Source organism: Anas acuta, chromosome 11 (genome assembly GCF_963932015.1).
Source record: "Anas acuta chromosome 11, bAnaAcu1.1, whole genome shotgun sequence".
Taxonomy (NCBI): domain Eukaryota; kingdom Metazoa; phylum Chordata; class Aves; order Anseriformes; family Anatidae; genus Anas; species Anas acuta.
In genome coordinates this window covers 13477701-13500342 of record NC_088989.1, presented here as the reverse complement: position 1 = coordinate 13500342, position 22642 = coordinate 13477701, and the positions used below count along the sequence as shown (strand labels likewise).

The following is a 22642-nucleotide window of genomic DNA, read 5'->3' as shown; positions in this document are numbered from 1 at the left end:
CCGGTAGTATGAATGTACAGCTGCGTACTTTGGGCACTGCAGCTCAGATAGATGAATTTGATATTATCAGATTATTTGGCAGAGCAGTGGCTTTTCTTCATGGGCATTTCTGGCTTGTTTCCTTAATGAAGAAATGTTGTCAAGCGATACTTACGCAATTTTATGTGCCCCCCTTTTATGCTAACCTCACACGTGCACAAAGATACCTTTGAAATGTATCCCGGCCCACTGCTTTGCCATTTCAGTTGTGTTTGCCACATCCCCACGAATGTTTATGAACAAAGGCAGTTGACCTTTGCAGAGTGAATGGCTGGGTGCATATGTAATTAGAGAATTAAGAGTGGTATGTCTCGTGTATTTACCTCAGGTTGTGGAGCCCTATTACGGAGTGCCTGGTTGTGATTTGAATACCGCTGCAATAAATAAAATTCAAAACCACACCGAAGTTGTTTTCTGAGAGACCTAGTGGATTCACTGCAGGAGAGAGGCTTGGAGCAAACTAATATTTATACAGCCTGTGCTCCCTGGGGACGGAGGAGCAGGAGTGCTGCGAGAGCTGAATTCTTCTGCCTGTTTGCTGGGTGTCCAGTGTGCGAGCTCTTACGAAGAGCAAACCCCTCCGTTACCTTGTGCTTTTTATTTTTGTACATCCCACCCTTCCCTCCTAATTTCCTCTTAAAATGCGTGTTGAAGAAACTTGCAGCATTGCGTGTCAGCAGGAGGCCGGCTTCGGAGTGTGCCTCTGGCAGTGCACGCAAGCAGCCCTCTGCCCCTCCCTTCTCGCTCGTGCTGGCAGGACACCAAAGAGCTGTGGCAAAGGATCCGAAGAAAGGAGTAGAGCCTGGAGGTTTGGAGAGGAGGTGGGCAGAGAAGGGACCCTCAGCACCGGCACCAAGTCCCTGGTACTCACTAGGCTGAGTGGAAAGATGAGATACCACAGTCACACATGGTGCAAAACGGCTCTGCCTGGCCCTGCTCTGCCCTGAGCCACGGGAAACCACCCCTGTACCTGATCATCCCCCCAGGCACCAAGGGGGTGCCACTTCATGGCAGCTGAGCGGCCCTTGGACAGCTCTGCTGGAAGCGGGGTGACAGTTTCAGCGAAGCCTCCAAGCAGATTTAATTTCCCGTAGCCTAAACTGGATTTGGAATAAAAGCAGGAAGGTTTGGTGATGACCCGCGACCTTTGCCTTCCCTGGTTTTATTCCTTGTCGGCAGACCGATGCTTCAGCACCAAATAATTCTAGCAGAAATGTGTTAGGCGTTTTTTATTCTTTTAAGAAAAGGAATCATTGCTTTGTTTGAGATTTGCATTTGTGCATTCCCCTGCTTGCTGGGCTGCCATTGCAAACAGACACGAGCTCCTCGCTGCAGCTTGACTGACTGGCAGTGCTGATGCATAGAGAAGAAAAACTAGATAATTTCAATTCCTTCTGCGTCCTAACACAAAGGATGGCTTTATCCCTTACAGAGAGATCTGAAAACAGGTAAAGATTAACATTGAATTAATAGATGTAACGCAAAAATCAGGACGTAATAAAAGACAAAACATCCAAAGCCATAGTGATAACTCCTTTTTTTTTTTTTTAATTCATACCATAGGGGTGGGAAGAGATGAAAGAAACATTATCCAAGCCTCCTTTTGCCATCAACCCCTCTCGAATAAAGAATGACTGGAAGAGCTGCTCTGCAGCAAATGGTATAGCTTGTGTGCATCGGCGTGAATTTAAATTCCAGGGCTTATTTGTAGGATTCAGCATTTTTTATAACAGCTACATGCAAAGAGGAAAGAAAGTAAAAGAAGTTAGACATTTGCCCACTTATGCCTGAGCAGAAACTTTCTTCACCCAGCTAGAAAAATACAGCTTTAGTTAAATACATACAGATCCCTATTCCCTCTTGAGGACCCCAAGGGCTGAAAGTTTCTTCTCGTCCCATTCCTGTTAATAATGGTCATCCTTTCTGTGAGAAAAGCAGAGAGTGGAGATTATAAAACAGATAGTTTTTTGGAGGAGTTTGGATTCTGGAATTGTTGTAAGTGAGTAAAAGGTGCTGCTTAAACACGGAATGTGTGGTGCATGTGTGGTTTAATTCAAGCACTACAACTGTTTGGAACCAGGAGAAATTGCTGAAATTTAAAATACGTAAAAATATATATGTAAGGGTCTTAGTCCCCTGTGTAGGGAACAGAGAGCAGGTGTAATAGTAAAATTTCTGCCTAATCTGCTAGTGCATATTTAAGAGAAAGTCACCAATATGTCATTGCTTCCTGTCCTCAGCCTGTTTCATGCATATGCCCATGGATATCTTCTCTCTCTGCTGGTACAGTTGCAGCATCCAGAAAATCACTTGCTGCTCTCAGGAGTCCTTAGAAGGCTGTTTCCTGTATAGATCAGGCTATTAAGGTACGAGGGTTCCTGCTATCCTTCTTTGCTCCCACAACACCGAATCAATGGAAAAGCAATGAGAAGATATTGTGCCACTTTTCAGTCTCCCTTTTTTTCTTTTCCTCCCCGTCAAGAAATTCTACACAGGGAAAAAATTACCCAGGGCTGGCCTTCCAAGCTGTGGTTCAAAAGTGATTTTGTTTTGTAGGTACAACCTCATGGGTTGAGGAATCCCCACTGTAAGGTCCTGGCTGGGCAGGGCATTCCAGAGTGCCCACCAGTCCCCACTGGTCCCCACAGACAGCTGGAGCACACCACAGGGCACTTCCCTTCACTTGCTGGCTTTTCCTGGACAAGTTCCCTCTAGAGCTCTTGTTCTCCCTTGCCTTCCATCAGCCCGTGGTTTTGGTGATCTCCCAGTGAAGAAATTTTAATATTGGTTTCATCTGCTTCTTTCAGACAGCGGGTTAGTAATGCCGAGCTCCAGCAGAAACGGTTTTGTGCTGTGCAGCTCCTGCTCCAAGCTGTGCTGCCTGTCCTTGGATGTGGGCATCCCCGCTCTGTTATGCAGAAGCTGCTGTGCACTGGATGAACAATCTGGGAGATGGGGCATGTCTGGGGGGTTTGCCTTGATTTGGAATTAGGTTGGTTCATCATCCTGCCCACAGCCCGTCGTGACAAGCTGTGGCTCAGCTGAACTGCCTGGGAACTTAGGGGGACGACTGGAGGCTCCTTGAGCTGGTACTGCTCTGTAAAGCTGCTCTTTGCTCCAACCATGGCATGGACCAGCAGGGCTGGAAAACTTTCTGAAACTCTGGGTTTGTTGATGATTACCTCTGCAGTATTGCAGCATAGAGCTAGAATTCCAGACTTTCTAAATCATCATCATCTAAATTTAGTAGAAATTGGTGCCTTTAACCCTGCTTGGCTTTCATTTTAGAGATCGTCTTCAACTCTGAGACTTCAGAAAAGGTATAGCTTATGGTTTCCAATTTTAGATGTAAGGTTTCATTTATTTTTAAGGCTCAGAAGGAAAAATTCAAAGGTTAGTGGTTGATTGATATATCAAATGTTGCTTGGTTTGTATCACTTTTTTGAGTATCTGCTCTTCATTTTTGCATTTCCCTTTCTCTGCTTCTCCAGGTGTCATCTTGACATGAGTACATTTGAGCTTGGCACTATGGAGCATAGGAAACTTGCTGGTAGAGTTGGAGAAGAGAAGCTGCAGTGTGCTATGTATCAAAATGCTTTGTAAAAGCTCTTCAAAGAGTGAGAATTGAGTGAAATAATTTTCATAAGCACTCAGTACAGACATGAAACCATCTCTGCACACTGTGCAAGCACAGGTACAAAGCTTATAGTGCAGTTAACATTAGTAAAGGTAATGGTTATGTCTAATTAATGGCACAGGAAAAGTGAGAGGATTTTTGCAGTGTTCTGCTCAGAAGTGACACTAATCCAGTAATATCCAAGCAGTAAGCCCCGTAATGCTTTTCTGAATAGCCTGGTTAATCCTGAGGGTGTTTGGGCTTTATTGTTGCACACGTAATTTAATGAACTTTTGAAGAGACCTCTAGGCAACAGCCCAAACTCAGAAGGGCAGAGAGGAAAATGCTGATAGACAGTCCTACACTGAACTAGAACACAGTGGCTGTGAAGGAAAAGCTGCTGAATGGGCTGCTGGCTGAAAGAAGTGAAGCAAGTGCTCTTGGACTTGCTAATGGGCTCTTTGTCCAAACTGGAGCCACCTCTTTTTTTTAGGAAGTTACTTGTGTTGGAAATGAGGCCATCGGCAGGCTGGGGGAGGAAGGAAGAGGCAGATGGTGATCTCCAAGGGGTGTGCTCCGGGTGCACAACACAGCTGTGGAAGAAGTAGGCTGGCTGTGAGGACACTGAACTCGGCGAGAGCTCCTTGCAGTGCTCAAAATCGGGCATCGTGCTGGGGCCACCACGCCTGCAGAGCGAAGCTGAGGGGACCCCAGGGCAGTCGTGGTGCTGAGGCTCCTGCCCGCCCTGCTCAGGCAGCTCGGTGCCTCCCGCAGTCACTCTGCACTTCCCAAAAGCACAAAAACGGATGCTCAGCAGAGCAACTCTTATCCTGTTCCCGGCCTAGAAGAGAGGAGAAGCCTCTCGTTCTGTCCAGTGGTCTCCCAGTGCTTCCCCAGCATTTTGTGAGGGGTCACAGGCTTTCCCTGCTGTGCTGTCGTGTCTGCTTTGTGGAAGCAGCGAAGGAGAATAAGCTTTTTTGCCCAATGATGCAGATTGCCTCAGTTGGAGTCAATACAGAAACTACAGTTTGTGACCTCCTTCCTCCGACCTTTAAATCATGCTTTTTCCTATAGCCAAAGAGATGCCTGTGACATCGTTTGAGCCTTGGGAAACGTGGCAATCGGATGGAGAAGCAATCTCATTTTCCTGGGCTGATTCACAGGTCCCTAATGACAGGTTAGGTGTTAATACTTGTTTTCAGCAATTATCGTGAGGTTGTGTTTTGACTGGGACCTGATAGCAAGCATGAGTGAGAAGAGCTCCAGGCTAAAGCCTAATAGTGCAGAAGTGGCTGGTTTTGTTTGCCTGTTTGAAAACAGTTCCTGCACAGTTGTAGTCCTTTTCTAAGGTGAACAGATCAGAGGTGATTGCTCTTCCCTTGTTTTTTATTTCTTTTTCAATGCTTTTGATGATGCTTTATATGGCATCGGTTTTGTTGCTGCTCCATCATTACGATTCTGTATGAAGTACCAAACTCAGATCACAGCCGTATTGTGTGGGATCCATATAAATGTGCAGCAAAGAGCTTCTCACCAAGCGTTATGGGTGTCTGGAGAGACGAGACTGAGAATGGGCAGAGAAGAGAAGGCATGATTCAGTGATGTGCTGCCACTGCACAAAAGCTCGGCTGCAGAGTCTGATGCAGCACAGTCCTTCAAATGGGAAGGGACACGTTCCTTGTGTATGAGGTTCCAGGCTCAGGAAAGATGAGCTCTTCTCTCTCTTCTAGAGATTAACACCTTTAAAATAACCTGGCTGTATATGTGACAGAGCGAGGTCACTGACCTGCGTAGTCAAAGGTCTCGTTCTGACCCTGATGTGGTGAGCAGTCTGCGCAGTACTTAAGAAGCACGTTCAGAGTCAGCATGGAAGTTCGTATTGTTTTGAATCTCACTGCACTTTAAGGATTTGCATCACACCTAGAAGCCCTTTCTCCTAGCACCTGGGAGGCAGGTGGGAGGGTAATTGCCCTGAGCAGAGAGGACTGAGTGAGAGGACCAGAGATGCTTTTCTGTGGAAGAAGATCTCATGCAGCCTCTCAGGGCTTTATCCCTTAGGCATGCATGGGTGTGTTTAATTGTCCTCGGTCCACTGAAAGGAGATGTCCTGAAAGGCATCCTTAAGGCAAAAGCTGGGAGGCAACCGAGCATAAGAAAACTGGTCATAAAGAGGAAATCACTTTTGCTCCAGACAGGAATTAATCCTGAATTGAAGACAGGATTACTTTCCCTAGCTTAGGGCAATTTTTTCTTGATCGGAGTGGTTGTGTCCTGAGGCTGCATCTTCTCCCAGCACATTTTTTTTCCCTCCAAAAGGGAGATGGGATTTTCACAGGATACTTAGTTTCATGTTCTTGTGGACCTTGTAGTCTATAAACCAAAGCTACGGGAAGGAGGCTCTGCCTCCCGCCTGAACTTCCCTTTCTTTTTTACGGTTATGGTACGCTCATTTTTTCCTACTTGCTGAACAAGTTCCTGTTTCATCCAGAAAGCAGGAGGCCCCAGGTCTGCTCTGCTCCATCTCCAACTGGCTGCACAAGGTTTCTGCTTTGCTTGCAGGAGTTCCCTTTACAAACGTTTTTCTCCATCTGACTGCAGTGCAAGTGCTGCAAACAAGTAGCAAAAACCTGCAGTTCTGCGTCCAGAGAGAGATGAAATGGGTCTGTATCCATCTCAGCTTCAAAATCTCTCCTCACTACCACTCAGGGTCCATCCAGCTTCAAGAGACCTTCTGTATTCTTCTAGGAAGTGGGGCAGTTCAGAGCTGGTAAAAGTCCTGTGATCGGTTGGCATCCTTTGGCTGGAGAATGCGCTCTGAGTAGCACTTGTCGTCATCTTTAAACTCGAAGGCTAGTTGCATGTAGGTACCAAATTAAAGCCAAATGATGCAAAGTGCTGACGTTGCTTTCTCCTGTTTCTTTACAGCTCCTGTATGACAACCCAAAAGCTCGTCAGGAAGTAGAATATCACTGGCGGGCCTCAGGGTGTCCGCATATTGTCCACATCCTGGATGTTTATGAGAACATACATCATGGAAAGAGATGCCTCCTCATTGTCATGGAATGGTATGGACCAGCAGCAGCCCCCCACCAAGCATTGCTCTTTGAGAGGGTGGAGGGAGTAGGGAGAATGTGTTGGCTTACGTAAGAATGAAGAGAGCTTCCTCAGCAGCACAAGTTTAGTTTGCACAGCAAACCTTTTGTTGTCTTTATAGAACTGGTAGGTAAATGTATAGCTGCTCCACTCAACTTGTATAATGGAAGAACGGGGAACCTTAAGCATAATATAAATTTTCCTTGTATTCCTTTGCAAATATCCTGAGGAAAGCTGAGCAATTAATACAATCTTGAAAGATACGTCTCTACAAATATGATGCACTTTGTCTGTGATTGGACTTCACATGCAACTCCTATGATCTAACAGGATTGTTTTTGCTACTGTTTTGACTACAACTTCTCCTACTCTCTCCATGATCTGTAACCACAACTAGAGTCTTCACTGGAGATGAATGAATAATCATTTTTGGTATCTTTGCTTCCTCCTTTCTTTTTTCTCATCTTTAACCCTTACACAAAACAAGGTTACTGTCAGCCTCCCTGTGCCAGTGTATCTGACTTCCCAACTGTGTGTGTCATGTTCCTTATGTCAGTGTGCATTAAATTGAAAGCATCAAAACTCCTTGGTTTTGTTTTGTTTTCTACTTATTCTGTATCACAATGGTTTTGTGCATTGATTCAAACCAGTGTGATGTTTAGGAAGCATTGGCATAGGAGGCGGTCTGTAATCTTTTCTAATCCATTCCTGCCGTGGTTCACAGATGCACAGTCAGGTGTTAATTTGGTCTTTCTTGCTCATGTAAGTTGTTTTTTTGTTTGTGTGTGTGTGTTCTTTGTTTCAGCTTGGAGGGAGGAGAGCTGTTTAGCAGGATCCAGGAGAGAGGAGATCAAGCTTTCACCGAGAGAGGTGAAAAATCACAAGTTTAAAATTAAAGTTTGACAGATCGCTTCTCCTTTTCTTTGTCCCCTTGCTTAGCTCTCTCTTACAGGATTTTTTCTTTGGCTTTATTTTTTTGTATGTTTGTTTATGCTTTTTAACTCTGTATCCAACACTGTAGTAAACAATTACTTTTAAAGGTTCCTGTAAATGAGGAGTTAGCTGACTGTGCCAAGTTTAGGCATGATATGGAAGCTTAGAGGAAAATTCCTTGTACAAAGCCACTCAGCTTCTTCATTTATGAACCACCACAGCCTCTATTACTCTTGTCCCTGGTCTCCTGCCAGACCACAACATCAGCTCAGTTCCTACAGTGATTTTTCTTCTGGCTGTCCCTCAAGTAATGTCCCTGTGCACAGCTATACTGTGAGGGGATGAATATAATGAGCAAATCACGTTTGATGAAACATTTCTTACTCAAGGGTTTTAAAGTACTACTTGAAAGGAAGTGTTATTAGCCACACGGTAAACAAGCCTGCTCATCAAAGACCTGCTATGAGTCAGTGACAGAGCTTGTAATAGAATAGTCTCACCATTTTTATTGTCATTGCTATTTATTATTTGCAGAGTACCACAGGTGTGCTTGACTGTCGTTCTCCTTGCCCATTCACAACAGAGGAGGTTATTTCTGCTCAAGAGGGAAAACATTAGTGTATGTAACTAGCATCCTGACAAAATGATTTGAAGAGGAGAAATTTATACCTGAGCTTGTAAATTACTGTGTTTTCTAAGTCTGATATAGAGGCTGGACTTTCCTTGATCCTGTGTTTCCTGGCCTCAGATGAATCCTTTAAAGTGGTAGGAGAATTGTGTAGGAGAATGAACATTTTCAGGTGCTTTATTTGTTTCTCCCTAAAACAAAAGATTCCAGAGAGGAAACTGTTTCAATTGTCCTTAGTGATTCTGCTATGCTAAAAACATGCATTAAATACCATTGTATAACATTCTCTATACTTACTCAGAAACCATTTGGGAGTGTTAAAGTAGAAATATACTTTTATTCATTCTTGAGATAAATGAGCCCTGTTCCACGTGATTCTTCATCTCTGCTGGCCCTTCATATATCTGCCACAACTCTCCGTTAGGAGCCATGGTTCTTGGCCTGGGCTAGGAAGGAGGAGGTTGTGCAAGGCTTTTTGTGAAGGAGATGATTGTTTCTGCTTTTCTGATTGTTTTTGCCTAAGAATGCATAATTTCAATCTCAATTCTAGGTTACAGTACAACAATTTCTCTCTTCTACTGCAGCTGAGGTTTTCACCTATGCAGAAAAGAGCAGCAGGTTAAAACTGCTCTTTGTTTCCCCGTTAGTGAAGATGTAATACAATGCTCACTTGCTACAATGGGAATGTAACCTCCTCCCTGCTCTGAAACCTCTCCCCGTGTACCTGCATTCATCCAGATCTTGAGTACTGCTCTTGCAAGGCAGCTCACCACCACCAAGAATTTACCACTGGGGTACATGTTAAATTTTGGAAACCTCTTGTTTTATAACAGGTAGTCTAGGCTTTTTAGAATAGAACTGTTGACTTTGTTTCTTCCGAGAAAAAACTTCTAAAGACAATGAGGAACAAGGTGTGACCTGTCCTAAAATTACAAAAGCTGTCCCATTACTCCTGAACTAGAAGCTGCAAGTTAAGCTTCTGTCTAAGATAACCAAGGTCATGTACTGGACTGCTGGAGATATGTCCTGGCTGGGAGTCCTTTCTCCACAGTCTCGCACGTTGCTTGCATACCTGCTCTGCTCTTGCTGCTTTTCTGGTGAGCAAATTTAAGCACAAATTTATAAGCTCATAAAAAGCAGAAGTCTCAACTGTTCAAGTGCTGTGCATGCTCAGGAGGAGGGCTGAGCAGCCAGGGAATTGGGGGGTATGGTTGCCCGCAAAACCAAAACACAGCTGTTAGGGCTAATTTTAGATTTTCTAGTCTTGACGCTAGCCCTGTATTCCAGCAAGCTGTTTGTAAGTCATAAGCATTCCCAAGCATGTCCCTGAGTTACAGTGGGAATGTTAATGTGACCTTTCTCTAAAATTGTATTTATAGAGGCCTCTGAAATAATGAGAGACATCGGAACAGCCATCCAGTATCTTCATTCAATGAACATTGCCCATAGAGACGTCAAGGTGAGGCCTGAAGGTGTGTGGTCAAGGAGAAAAGAGTGTAAAGCAGAAAAATAAACGGGTAGTGTTGGTTTAAATAGAACTAGGAGTGCAATCAGATGATCAAAGTGTTCCTATTCCTTTGCCAGTGTGTGAGCAGGGATTTGTGCACAACTAGCTCGCATCTAGTCCAAGGTCAAAATATTCATGTGTGCTAATGCCTCCCAGTTGTGTAGAGAATGCAGAAAAATTGAGGTGATAATCAGACGGCTAACTGAACGGGTACTACCAACTTGGAATCCAGTTAGTTAACAAGAAAATAACACTGCCTGAAGTAAACTTACTCTAGGTACTATACCTCTACCTAGAGTCTTTATCAGTTATTACTTGTTTTCAGAACCATACTTGTCTTAAAAAAAAAAAAAAAAAAAAAAAAGGTGGTTGGGGTGCTTCAGAAACAGGAGAAACCGCATATATGGGAGGAATAATGCAATTCCTTGTATCCAACCCATGTTAATAGTGTTTGTAAGTATTTGGAAAAATTGGAAGTTCTCAGTTATTGCCATGTGGAACAGTGTTTTACTCACTAAAGCCTGTACCTAAATCTTGTAGAGTTTTGACGGGGTATTGTGTTTTATATATATGGTATTGTTTTTTGTTTGTATTCTGTAAAGCACAAAGCATAAGCAAAGACAAGATAGCTGTACCAAGGACTTCCTAGCACAGCAATAGGGCAGTGCGAGATGCAGTGTGCTAAAAGCAGGCCATGCAGTGATGCGCTGAGGCACCTGCTTGATTCCACAACTTCAAGTGTATGAAGTTTCTGTGGATGCTTCTGTGTATTTAGCTGGAGGGAGAACTGACATTGATTGGTGTCACTGAGGAGTGTGTTTGGGGGCTGGGGATGGTCCTGAGGTAGGAACTGGAGAATGGCTGAACAGCTGAGAGACAAAACAAATCTGTTCGCTTTTGTGGAGCTATTTGCCATTGCCTATAAACAGCACAGAAAATGAATTGCTTAGCCCCAAGTGCTCCCTACAAGCTATGCTCAGTGAACTAACTTAAAAATGGTACAAATTATTCAATAGGTACTTGATTCTATTTTCTTTCAATCCCTTCCTTCTTCTAGATGCCCCTAAGTACTAGCATCAAATAGTACATAGATTCCTTATGACTGAAAAAACAGAAAACAAGTCCAATCGCTTGCACATTCTGGGAATGTCCTGTTGCCCATGCTGTGCACAAGAACTTGTACCTTCTCTGTGCAAATTCTGTTTCTGAAAAGCCTTTGTGAAGGAATGTGGGACAATGTGATGCCCATCTACAAGAAGGGCTGGAAGGTAGACCCAGGAAGCTATAGGCCTGTTAGTTTGACCTCAGTGCCAGGGAAGCTCATGGAGCAGATTATCTTGAGGGTCATCACACGGCACTTGCAGGGCAAGCAGGCGATCAGGCCCAGTCAGCATGTTTATGAAAGGCAGGTCCTGCTTGATGAACCTGATCTTCTGTGACAAAGTGACGTGCTCAGTGGATGAGGGAAAGGCTGTGGATGTGGTCTACCTTGATTTCAGTAAGGCTTTTGACACCATTTCCAACAGCATTCTCCTCAAGAAACTGGATGCTTCTGGCTTGGACTGGCGTACACTTCGTTGGGTTAAAAACTAGCTGGATGGCCAGGCCCAGAGAGTCATGGTGAATGGAGTCAAGTCCAGTTGGAGGCCGGTCACTAGTGGTGTCCCCCAGGGCTTGGTACTGGGGCCAGTCCTCTTTAATATCTTTATCGATGATCTGGATGAGGGGATCAAGAAAGCCTTCAGCTACCTGAAGTTTTACAGAGTACCATCACATCAAATGGAGCTGATCAGATGGAACAATCCTAGTAAGTGCAGTGAACTAGAGAGAGGTTCAGGAACCCAGACTCGATGCCCATTGGATCTGATGGGAGTCTCACCATGTACTCTCACAAATACCATGCAGAGAAGGATGTTGATCCCTAGTCTGAGTAAAGCTGCTTGCCTGTTGGGAGGGAACTTTCTGTGTGGTGTGATGGACCATGAGAGAGGACTGAGATGCTGGTGGTGATCCAGGCAAGCGGGAATGGTTTGACTGTACATCTTGTTAAAGACTTCTCTTCATTGCTCTGCTTATCCTTTCTCCCTGTGGTCTTTCAGCCTGAAAACTTGCTTTACACATCTAAAGAGAAGGATGCTGTACTCAAACTCACTGACTTCGGCTTTGCCAAAGAAACCACTGTACAAAATGCGCTGCAGACCCCTTGTTACACTCCTTACTATGTGGGTGAGTTATCCAAGATGCGTTTCATCTGTGTTTCTTATCCCTCCTGTTATAGTGAGTCCATGGGCTGTAGGAATGGATGGCAAATCCTCTCTTGTGGATGCAATGCAAAGAGGGAGCCTGCAGAATTTAAAATGAGATCTACCCCAACCCCAAACCTTATCTGGTTCCAGTCCAGTCCTCCTGCTTTCTTCCTGGGTTGCAGAGGAAACAGCCTTAACAGAGGATGCGAGTGAGGATTGAGGAGAGAGAACATGTTGCTTCTGATTACACCAAAGTAAACCTTATGTTTCCTCTGGATGATGCAATAAAAGCCACAATTTGAACTCAGCTTCATAATTATTTGGGTGTTTCCTTGAAAAACTTCCCATACCTTAACTAATGCAATAAAAAAACAAGGAGAGTATTTTCTCAGCTGTAAGGCTTCTTAAAGATGGCAAATGGATGAATTAATAATAAAAGACCAAAGTGACTTAATCACAGCTGAATTTGTGCCTGCATTTTGTCCAGTGACAGAGCACTGTGTAATGAATGCCACATTAGACTGTCCTCTGTGCACTCATTTTAAAGTGTGTCCTTTTCAGTCATTGAGTTAATAGTCATTCACCATATGGTATGACCAAGGCAGTCTGTGCTTGGAATTTCTTTGGAGGAAAAAAGGCTTAATTTTCTTTCCCCTTCATCTACGTAGGTGTTACGTTATTTTTTTGTGATGAAAGATACTGTTACTCATTTGTTAGCAGAAACCTATGATAGCAATATTTTTTCCTGATGCTTTCTTCTCTGTTTTCTTAAACTGGGATTAGTGATAAAATATTAAAGAATTTTCGCATATATGTTTTTCTGCCTTTATATTTGTACATAAGCAGGGTGACATTTCCCTTCTCAACACCTTTTTCTTTAAACCAGCAGGATTGCTCGTTTGTTTATAGAGCCATTTCCTTACAGAATCAAGCTCCATGCTAGATCACATGTCCCAATGAATATCCCCTCTAAATGTATCTCTGTAAAATTTTGTTACTTAATGAAAAATAGAGTGCTCTGGAGGCCAAAGAAAAATACAGTGCTCTGTAGTTAGGAAAGCCAAAGACACTCCACCTAGGTACTGTTCAAAATTTTATCACAGCTCAAGTAGGTCCTTTCTGTTCTGCTTTCTAGAACATATGTTGAGGCCTCTTTTAGTGCTGTGTCTCCCTGTACACATTTAGCTATAGCTCCTTCTGCTTTTCTGCAATCTTAGTACTCTCTTGAGCAGACACTAAGGTGAAGAGTATAGGGCATTTTGCCAGTTCCATTCCTCCTCTTTAAAGCTACAGAGATGCATTTAGGAACTTGTCAATCGAAAATACCACACAGTTCCTGCAGTGAGTTGTGGTGTATTTTTTGTTTTGTTTTGCTTTGTTAATGCTTCCCATATTTGTTATTGAAGTGTGCTGCTACTTATAAGATGATGAAAATGAGAGGAAATAATCTGTTTCTCTGTTAATTTCTGGTTTTTCTTTCTTCTTCAGCTCCAGAAGTCCTTGGTCCTGAGAAGTATGACAAATCATGTGACATGTGGTCTCTGGGTGTCATCACGTATATTCTGTAAGTATTTGAAAAGAGTCCAGATCAACAGAAAAAGGCCAAATTTATTAAAACTGCACTTAAAAGTAATTAATCATTAGGATCATGCAACCTCCGGAAGTGTATAAGCTTTCGTGGGGCTTCTTAAGAGATTAAAGTTTTTTTCTAGTTGTAAGACTTATTTTGTTCATTCTTACAGCCTGTGTGGCTTCCCTCCATTCTACTCAAACACTGGACAAGCTATTTCTCCAGGGATGAAGAGAAGAATTCGGATGGGGCAGTATGGGTTTCCTAATCCAGAATGGGCTGAAGTATCAGAAGAAGGTACCAATGCTCAGTGTTTCTGATGAATATGTGCATGGTGTTGTACAGTGAAGGAGTGTTTACGTAAGACTATTTTTAAAATCCTGATTTGATGTTTATTTCTATTTTTTACTTTTTTTTTTTTTTTTTGTAAGGTGATATGGAGAAGGAATGGGAACTCAGATACTAGCCAGCAAGCTAAGTGCTATAGAAAGTAAATGACTACTGAAAACTTTCTTTCAAATTCCAACAAGTGCTAGTGAAAGCCCGGATTAAACCCTCAAGAAACAAAAGTATTTAATCATGAGAAAGGAGACTGTCAGGGCAACTGCAATGCAGGCTGAGTTGGAAGAAAGGCAAACTCTTTTAAGAACTCATTCAGTCTTTGCCCTGCCTGGTGATACAGCCAGCAAGGATGGCAACTTTTCATGCTAGCTTTTTGTGATAAGAAAACTTGCCAGCCACCACTTAAATGAAGGTCAACAATTTGTTTTGTATAAGTCATTGACCAAAAGCTGCTGCTGCTCAACTGTGACCTGGATGGGCTCAAACCAGTGTCCTGAAAGTAGATGGTTTTGATTCTCTGTTATTTTGACAGTCTCATAACCCGTAAGTCTCATCTGCACATCATCTTAGAGAGAAGGGTCAGCAATCTCTGAGCACATCTTCATTTAACAAGCCCTTTATGTTGCTACTTTTAATATCCTGTTATGGTCTGCTGCTAAAGCAATAACAAATTATCCTTGGATATCACTGTAATCTGTGGTATTGTAACCCCTCATTGGATCCCATGGCTGTGTATACAGTACGAACTACTTCACATTAGTAAGAAAGATGTTTTAGTTATGGGTGTCTGGCTTAATAATGTGTCACTCTTTAGACTTGTTTGTATTTTACAGCAGTTATTAGAATCCTAGGGGAGCTTGATCAGAGAACATTCACTTTGAAAATGTGTAGGGTTTCCATATGCTTGCCTGAGTGAAGATAGATGCCCTCTACCTTTGAACCTACTAAGGTTAGTTAGCTTATGGGCATTCTTTCAGGCTGACCAGACAGTGTCAGTAATTTGCCTCTTTTTGCCCTTCTACTCTTCCTTACTGTTTTGTCATGGTTTCCCTTTTCTGATCATTTCTTCATTGCATCATCTGTGGAGACTACCTCTGAATTTCCCACTAGTTTCCTATAATCATCTAATCATCTTAATAGACTCTGTTCATGGTTTCCTCTTTTTTTTTTATTTCTTATTTTTATTATTTTATTTGTTTGTTTACCTCGTAGATTTTAGACTCCAGGTAATCTTTACTGTACACCTCCTTTGTGGCCTCCATCAAACTAAAGTCCCAGCTTTTATCTGTTGCATCTCCTTAGAAACATTTAGTCATTTGTCATTCAGTGTTGCTAAAAGAACTTATTCAAAATTTTGTCTCTGTTTTCCTCAGGAAGTTATGTTTAAGTATTTCTGAATAATGTCCCTTGGGTGTGGTGTTTCCTGTCTGTTCACATTACTGAAACTCACGTGCAAACTCTGATCATCTCTCATCTCAGTTACGTAGTACCTCTCACTTTGGTCAGTGCCATGTTCACAGAAAGCTGCTGCAAAGCCTGTTTATGTGAACCATTTCTTTAACTTTTTTGTCCTTTCAGTGGCCTCTCAGTTGCCAGAATTTATTGCCTTTGTTTTCATGGCTTGTGCTAGGTTTTGTCTTCTATTACTCCTCAAAACATCAATTCATGCATTCGTTCAGCTAGGCTTGTTGCCATCTTTTAGACAGGTAGCTTTCTGCTCCTGTGTTGCCCTTTTACTCAATTTCTTGCTCTCAGAACAGTTGGGTTTGTGAAGAAGAGAGCATAGTAGATTGGAGTAGGATCTCCAGTCCTTTATCGTTCCCTCTTGCCTTTTTTTGTTTTGGATGTTTTCATGTTCTGCCCCTTTAAGCATAATAACCTCCCACACTGTACATGGCTTCTTAACTTGGGAGCAGCAATAGTTAGGTGTGCTGAGTTCTGCAAAATTACCTTTCTTCATTCAGCAGGTCTTTGTGTTCTCAAGGATTTGGGGGAGCGCAGTAGTAGACTACAACACACTATGTTGGTCCTGTTTTTCAGCCAAACAACTGATTCGCCACTTACTGAAGACCGACCCAACAGAGAGGATGACAGTTTCTCAGTTTATGAATCACCCTTGGATTAACGTGAGTTTCATATAGCTTTTTACAAGGAAGCAAGATGAATTCCTGCATGCAGAACTTACTGTGTAGCTCCACGTAGTACATCAAGAGAAAGATGATGATTACAGCTAATAACTTAATTAACCTACTGTGCCCTTCACAGAGAGGCATTTGCCTGTAGAACCACAATTTTTCTTGGTGTTACCAGAGGACACGCAAAGAGAGACACCCACAGTAGCATCCTTTTAAGCAGAATATAGCTGTATCTTCTGAAAGCAGGCAGTTGCTGTTGTCTGAAGCACATGCATGTGTTACTCCATTTAAAATATATAAAAATAAACTGTACTTACCTCATCAGTGCAGGATTTAAAGAGAGCTATTATTAGTGGTCTCAGGCACCATTGTACATAGCTGTGTTAGTGTGAACACAGTCCTATGCTTAGTGGGAATTCTCATCCTTGGCAGAGTTTGGAAGCGCCTGGGAGAGGAGCAAGGGTTTCGGCTTAGTGCCCTGTAAGAGATTACCAGATAAGGTGGTACACAGAGCTATTAATGGTCCCAGTTCAGGTTTCATTCTGCAACTTGGCTGAGTTTACTTTTCCTTCTAAATAAATAAATAAATAATGTGGGGGGTTGGAGGGTGAGGACCAGTTCATAATGCAATATTTCAAAGAAGAGACAAGAATCCTATGGGTTATCAGGCTGTTTCAGAATATCATTTCTGCTCTAGGTTTCACTCAAAATAATAGCTTATACTTCTCACATTTGTGCCTGAAAAGAGGACCTGTGTTGTTTCTTACTGCCCAAAACATCACTGGCCAGGAACAAAATCGCTTGTACTGTAGAATGCTCTGTTCTCCCATAATGCTTTCTCTGTGCATTTTTCTATGCTGTTTCTCAGAAGAAGGGGCAGAAACAGAGGCATGACTAATAGTCAGCATTTCTATAATGCCTGCTTGAAGATCTGAAAGCCCCTAGAATTATCCAGTAACATAGCTTTATAACATCCTGATGAAGGAGTTAGATATCTTCATTTAGAGTTGTGGAAGCTGAGAAATTAAGGTTACTAAGAGTCTGTAAAACTGGAACAGAACCTAGGCAATGTTCCTAAGTGTTTTTTTTTAACTGAATAAAAATGTAATTGCTGTTCAGAGTAAATACCTCTAGCTTAAGTGTTTGAAGACCAAAGAAAAGGAGGTGTTCCAGAAGTCAGCAGGCAATGAATTTCACAGAACGAGTGCCTAATATCTAAGGAAGCTACCACCTACAGCAACACATGTTACTTGAAATATTCATATAACCAATTAATGAGGTGGAGATTAAAGACAAGGTCTATAGACTGCTGCACCTAAGAGCTGTGCTAGAATCCTGGAAGAATGCACTAGGAGCAGCAGATGAGCATTTTTTCTACTGAACCTATTGTTCCCATGAGGCAGAGGGCCAGAGAAGGAAAGACCAACACAGCTAATGTCTGTGTTCTTCCTTTTCTTTTCCTGAAACCCTAAGTAGGAACATGAGTAGGGAGATGCCTCTCACAAGAAGCAGAGTCTTTGTGTTTCTCTCTTTATTTTTTTTTTCCTTTTAGTTGAGGCCTGTGCAAAATATGTGTCCTTCATCGTTTATAATACTGTAGCTTATGCAAAAAGTGTCAGTTCAGGTGAAGAACATAATCCTCTAGTTAGCTTGTAGCTACTATTTATTCAATAAGAAGTGGCTGACAGCAGCTAGTAGAGTACCTTCAGCACCTGCTCAGGGACGCCACAAGAGCTAGTCTGCTACCTTTCCATTTCCCTTTCCCATCTGTACCTGATAAAGCTGGGGTACTTTTCCAGAGGAGGTGGGAGTCCTGAGTTCTGCTTCCCCTTCTGTAACTGTTGCAGAACTTGGTACAGTGGTGCTGTTAGCTTAGTGGAGTATAAGCACTGCTTCCAAAGTACTGGTTGTTACAGTGACATATACAGGGATCTCCTTAGACTCTGCTGGCAGGCAGCTACCTCCAGTCTAGGATGCCACAGCAGTAGACAACAAGTTTGGATAGAAAACATAAGGAATATAGACTATCGGAATGAAATTATGGTTTGGCTTATGGACTGGCAAGAAATGCATTTCTTGCTGAATTTAGCTAGGGAACTGTGCTTTAGAAATTGTACCTTACTCTAATTTAAAATATCTACCAATCTTTCGTGTCAGGTGAACGTAGATCTCAATTTTATGTCGAAGAGCATCTTGAGCAATGCACTCCCGTCTTCTGAACTGTGCCAGAATACTGAATCAGTCTTTACTCTGAAAAATAGTACACTTCCTTCTTCTGGGCACATTTATGATCTGATGAACTGGTAATTTCAGTTAACGTATTTCCAAGAAAATTTCTCCTACTGCAAATTCCTAGAAGAAAAAGGTCAAAATAACTACTTTGAAACAATGATTAACGAACAGTGAAATGACAATTGTTAAAAATCTAAAGCGTTCATAAAAAATTATCTAACACAGGGACATTGGTTGGACTGGAAGGGAGCAGAGTGAAGTAAATCCAGCATTGATTTCTCTCTCCTTTTCTTCTTTAAAGATACTGTTGTACAGGGACTGTAGTCCTTCTCTACACAGGACAGCTTTTATGCACTGGTTTATGGAGTGATAGTAAGCATGAATAATGGGGGCCACTGAAGGAAGATAGATAAAGCTTTATGCCCTCCATACACATAGAAGAGCAAACAGTCACTTTCCAAAGCTGATTTTTCAGAACATTACTTTGGTATTTTTCCCTCTTCTCAGAGATCAATGGCAGTGCCACCAACTCCTCTCCATACTGCTCGGGTCCTGCAAGAGGATAAAGACCACTGGGATGAAGTTAAAGTGAGTCAACTGTAGTTCAGATTTCTTGAAGTCAATCACATAAGAGATTAGATGAGCGCTTTTTTTTTGTGGATGCTTGTGTCCATGGAGATTATGGCTGTTTTGAAAACAACCGTGTTAAGCAAGGGAAGCTTAAACAGTCCTGGTTAAAACAGTATTTTATATGATAACTGTTTAAAAAAGAGGAACGCTATCTGAGCTTCATCTGACAGCCTTACAGCTGTGCAAAGTATCAACAAACGAAATGTTTATGATCAAAGGTATTGATGATGCTACCTGCTGAGCCTCTGCATGTAGCACAGAGGAGAACGGACAGTGTTGAGGGAGTTTGGAGTTTGTTATGGTGAAGTAAAGGATATGTGGAAAATTAAGGGGGACAGGATGGAGAGGGAGGTGAGCTGCATTCTGTTTTTCTACTCTGTTCTTGTATTATAAAACAACATTAAATAACCTTAGCCTTGTCTTGTTGTGACAGTTTTAGTAAGGAGGAGGAAAAAAGAAAAATGTACCTGTCTTTCCCTTAATCTAACCAAGTGCCTCACCTACTCGTTGTATTGATGACAGTTGAATGCTTCCTGCAAAGTGAAACTATAGGGCAGACTAAAAGTTATTTGCAAGCCTTAACTCTTTCCTGCTGGCCTTTATCAGGTTGGCATATTTTTTCACAATTAGTTCTGAACTTTGTGCACTTATAATCCTTGGCATTTTGGTAATTGCAACATTCCTTTAAGGTATTCTACTGATCACTCGTTTTATTTAATTTACCAATGTGCAGTCGCAGCTGTTAAACTATGTTAAGATAAAATTTGACAGGACCTAGGCAACATGCACCTTCCAAGTCAAAGGAATCAAATATCTATTTTCACTTAGCCTTCTTCATTTCCATGTTTCTGAGAGCTTCTTACACTTGTCCCAGAGGTATTCCCTTGGGCCGCTAGCATTCCCATAATATTTAGTCTTTTTTCCTTTCCTGAACTAAATGCATAGGCATCCATTGACCTAAGCAGATGTTCGCTCACAGCCTTATTAAAAAGTTTAAGATTTGTCTGAACTTAAATGCTAATTCAAACTAAGGAAGCATGTGAATTTGAAGTGCACACTTCTAAATAACTTTGTGTGGACTCTTTATTCTACTTCCTGCTAACCTAGTTTGGTGACAGAGCAAGAAAAACAGTGCTCTCACTCTGTTACAAGAAGCCCAGATTTAGCAGCTGGTGAAGGCCTAGAGCCAGACAGTAAGAAATGCTGGGCACAGGGACATGATGGAAATCGGGCCAGAGGAGTGTGGTCCTGTGTTTTCCACATGTGAAACGCTGTGAATAGTTCCTCCTGAATGAATCCCTGAGTAGAACGAAGCCTTTAGTCATAGTCCACTGCAGCAGAAAGGGCTTGACTATTCCTGGCTGTAGCATAACAGAGGGTTCTTTTCTGTACATTCATCACCTGGCACTAGTGTGGGATGGCTGTGCTCTCTCTGCCTTGGGGTGTTCAATAAATTAATTGCTTGGTTTCCAGGAGGAGATGACCAGCGCTTTGGCTACCATGAGAGTGGACTATGATCAGGTGAAAATTAAAGACTTGAAAACATCCAACAACCGCCTTCTGAACAAACGCCGTAAGAAGCAGAAGCAGGCAAGCACCTCTTCTGCAGCCCCAGGGTGCAATAATCAATGAGAAGAGAAGCGGAGGACCTGTGGGTGGAGGGTAAAAGCGTTAAAAGGAACAATTTAAAATGAGTACAATCAACTCAGTTGACTGAGTACCATGAATGCACATAGACTGCAAAGAAGTTATCCTGCAAAGAGGGAGCAGAGGGAAAGATTACATTTTTGTAACTTGAATCAGGGCTTTGCTTTTAAAGGCTAATTTATGACATGATTCGGTTGCATATCGCTAGGGAAGGTGTAGCAATACCAGAAATGTTATCAGGTTTTGTTTTGGCTTTAAGTGTGTTGGAGGAGTGGAGAGAACAGGAAACAGTCACAGCATACATACTACCGCACTGAGGCTTTGATAGCCATGTAGAAGAGTGACTTCTGCTACCATTTTAAGCTAGGGAATATAAAAATGTCAAGTGTTCTGCTTGGAGTGTTGTAGGAGTTCAAACGTGAGTACTGAAAAAGGAGACGAATGTCACTGCTCTTTATATGAGTAGCGCAGGTGCAGGTCTACTTTGGATGCATGTGGCCAGTGTTTCCATCCTAGAATAGGTAAGAATAGTCAGTGTTTCCAAACTTACCTCCTGTGGTTACAGAATATCACCTAAGTAGTAAGCAGTTATTCCTGTTTTAGGAAAAAACACCCGTACGTTTCCATTTTCACAAAGTCCTTCATGTAGTCCTATGTGAAGATTTGGCTTTGTCGTGGTTTCTCATTTAAAAACATGTTCATTTTATAAACGTAACCATTATGTTATGTCTATGCCACTGTCAGATTCCACTCTTGTAACGTTCTTAATTTAAACAGTACTTCATGCAAAGAGTTTTAATTAGGATTTAATTAGTCAAAAGTATCCTGCAGAGAATATTGCTGCTCCTCTTGGATCTACAATGTCTAGGTTGTACAACTGGACGTGCAATTTTATATGAGAGACTGCTCTAGATGAGAGACTTCTGAAATTCAGGAAGAAATGGCAAGTGTATGTTTTCTGTGTGGACTCCGCTGTCTGCCAGCATCCCTTCTGGTAATTACCTCAAGATCCTGTGCCTGAGACATGCTGAACGTATCAGATTTTGGGGTGTTGGGGTTGGTTTGTTTCTGGGGAGCAAGGAGGGAAAGATTGCAACTTTATCTGTGGTGTTTTGACAGTGTTTCTGGATCCAAAGATTTCCACCACCTAAGGGAAACTACCTATAAGGATATCCATTTTTTTTTTCCTATTCTAATTCTTGTTTTATGGTATTTTAGCCTTGGTTTGCTAATTTGTTTTACTTTGTAATCAAAGTATTTTCTCCCACTGTATTATATATATAAATATATATATATATATATATATTTTAAGTTGAGGTAAAGCAAATGTTTGTGGAAGTATTAACAAAGTTTAGAATGAAAACTATGTGCTTCCAGTGACACAAGCAAAAACTACTTCGTGGTAGGCATACACAGTGCTGTTGTGTTAATAAACTAAGAAGCAGCTTAAAAGATGAGGGAAAACAAGGCTCCATCCAGAGAGGATCTGAAACTTCAGATCTGACTGCCACATAAATCGTGTTACCTCCAACAAATATATGTCTGAGGATTCAGACCTTTTCTGGAGAGTCCTGTTCCCATCTTCAAAGCATTGGATGAGTACTCTATTCTTTGTTAACTGGTCCTAGGGTTTTATAAACTGATTTTAATAAATCATGTTCCAACATTCCTTCCTCTTGTCAACCCTGTTTTACTTGATACTGCAGAGTTCATATTGCTTTGCGAGGTTTGTCTGTGTTTAAGGTGATGGGAAAGGGGAGAAGGAAATGTTCAATGATGCCTACTTTCAAAGGCTACCTAATTTTAAGCATTCTTTTTTATTATTCCAAGGTTTTTTCTAAATTTTAATCTCTGCAAAGATGTATTTTAAAAATATTTGATGTTTATCTAGGTATCTTCATGATTATAGCATGTCCTGTACATACTGATTTTTTTTTTTTATCATATTACTCCTAAGAGTTAGGCAAATATTATTCACCTCCTGTAAATGATAATGCAACAGGGAGCTGTGATGTGCCCAGAGT

At 41.9% G+C, this 22642-nt stretch overlaps 1 protein-coding gene and 1 long non-coding RNA gene across 5 annotated transcripts in view; one reads left to right on the top strand and one right to left on the bottom strand.

Moving 5' to 3' along the window:
• MAPKAPK3 (MAPK activated protein kinase 3) overlaps nt 1-22287 on the top strand; it is a 129360-nt gene extending 107073 nt beyond the window's left edge. For all 4 annotated transcript variants that reach the window (XM_068694764.1, XM_068694767.1, XM_068694763.1 and 1 more), the window contains 9 exons: nt 6581-6720; nt 7554-7618; nt 9689-9768; nt 11916-12042; nt 13551-13626; nt 13805-13929; nt 16015-16100; nt 18849-18929; nt 20445-22287. In XM_068694764.1, coding sequence (XP_068550865.1) covers nt 6581-6720; nt 7554-7618; nt 9689-9768; nt 11916-12042; nt 13551-13626; nt 13805-13929; nt 16015-16100; nt 18849-18929; nt 20445-20603 — 939 coding nt within the window. In that variant the 3' untranslated portion in view covers nt 20604-22287. The remainder of the gene's footprint in view (nt 1-6580; nt 6721-7553; nt 7619-9688; nt 9769-11915; nt 12043-13550; nt 13627-13804; nt 13930-16014; nt 16101-18848; nt 18930-20444) is intronic.
• LOC137862571 (uncharacterized) lies at nt 1636-16565 on the bottom strand. The gene is made up of 3 exons (XR_011100401.1): nt 16427-16565; nt 1884-1962; nt 1636-1772 (listed from the first exon to the last, which is right to left on the bottom strand). It is a non-coding gene; the product is annotated as an uncharacterized lncRNA (long non-coding RNA).
• Nucleotides 22288-22642: the final 355 nt, after the last annotated feature.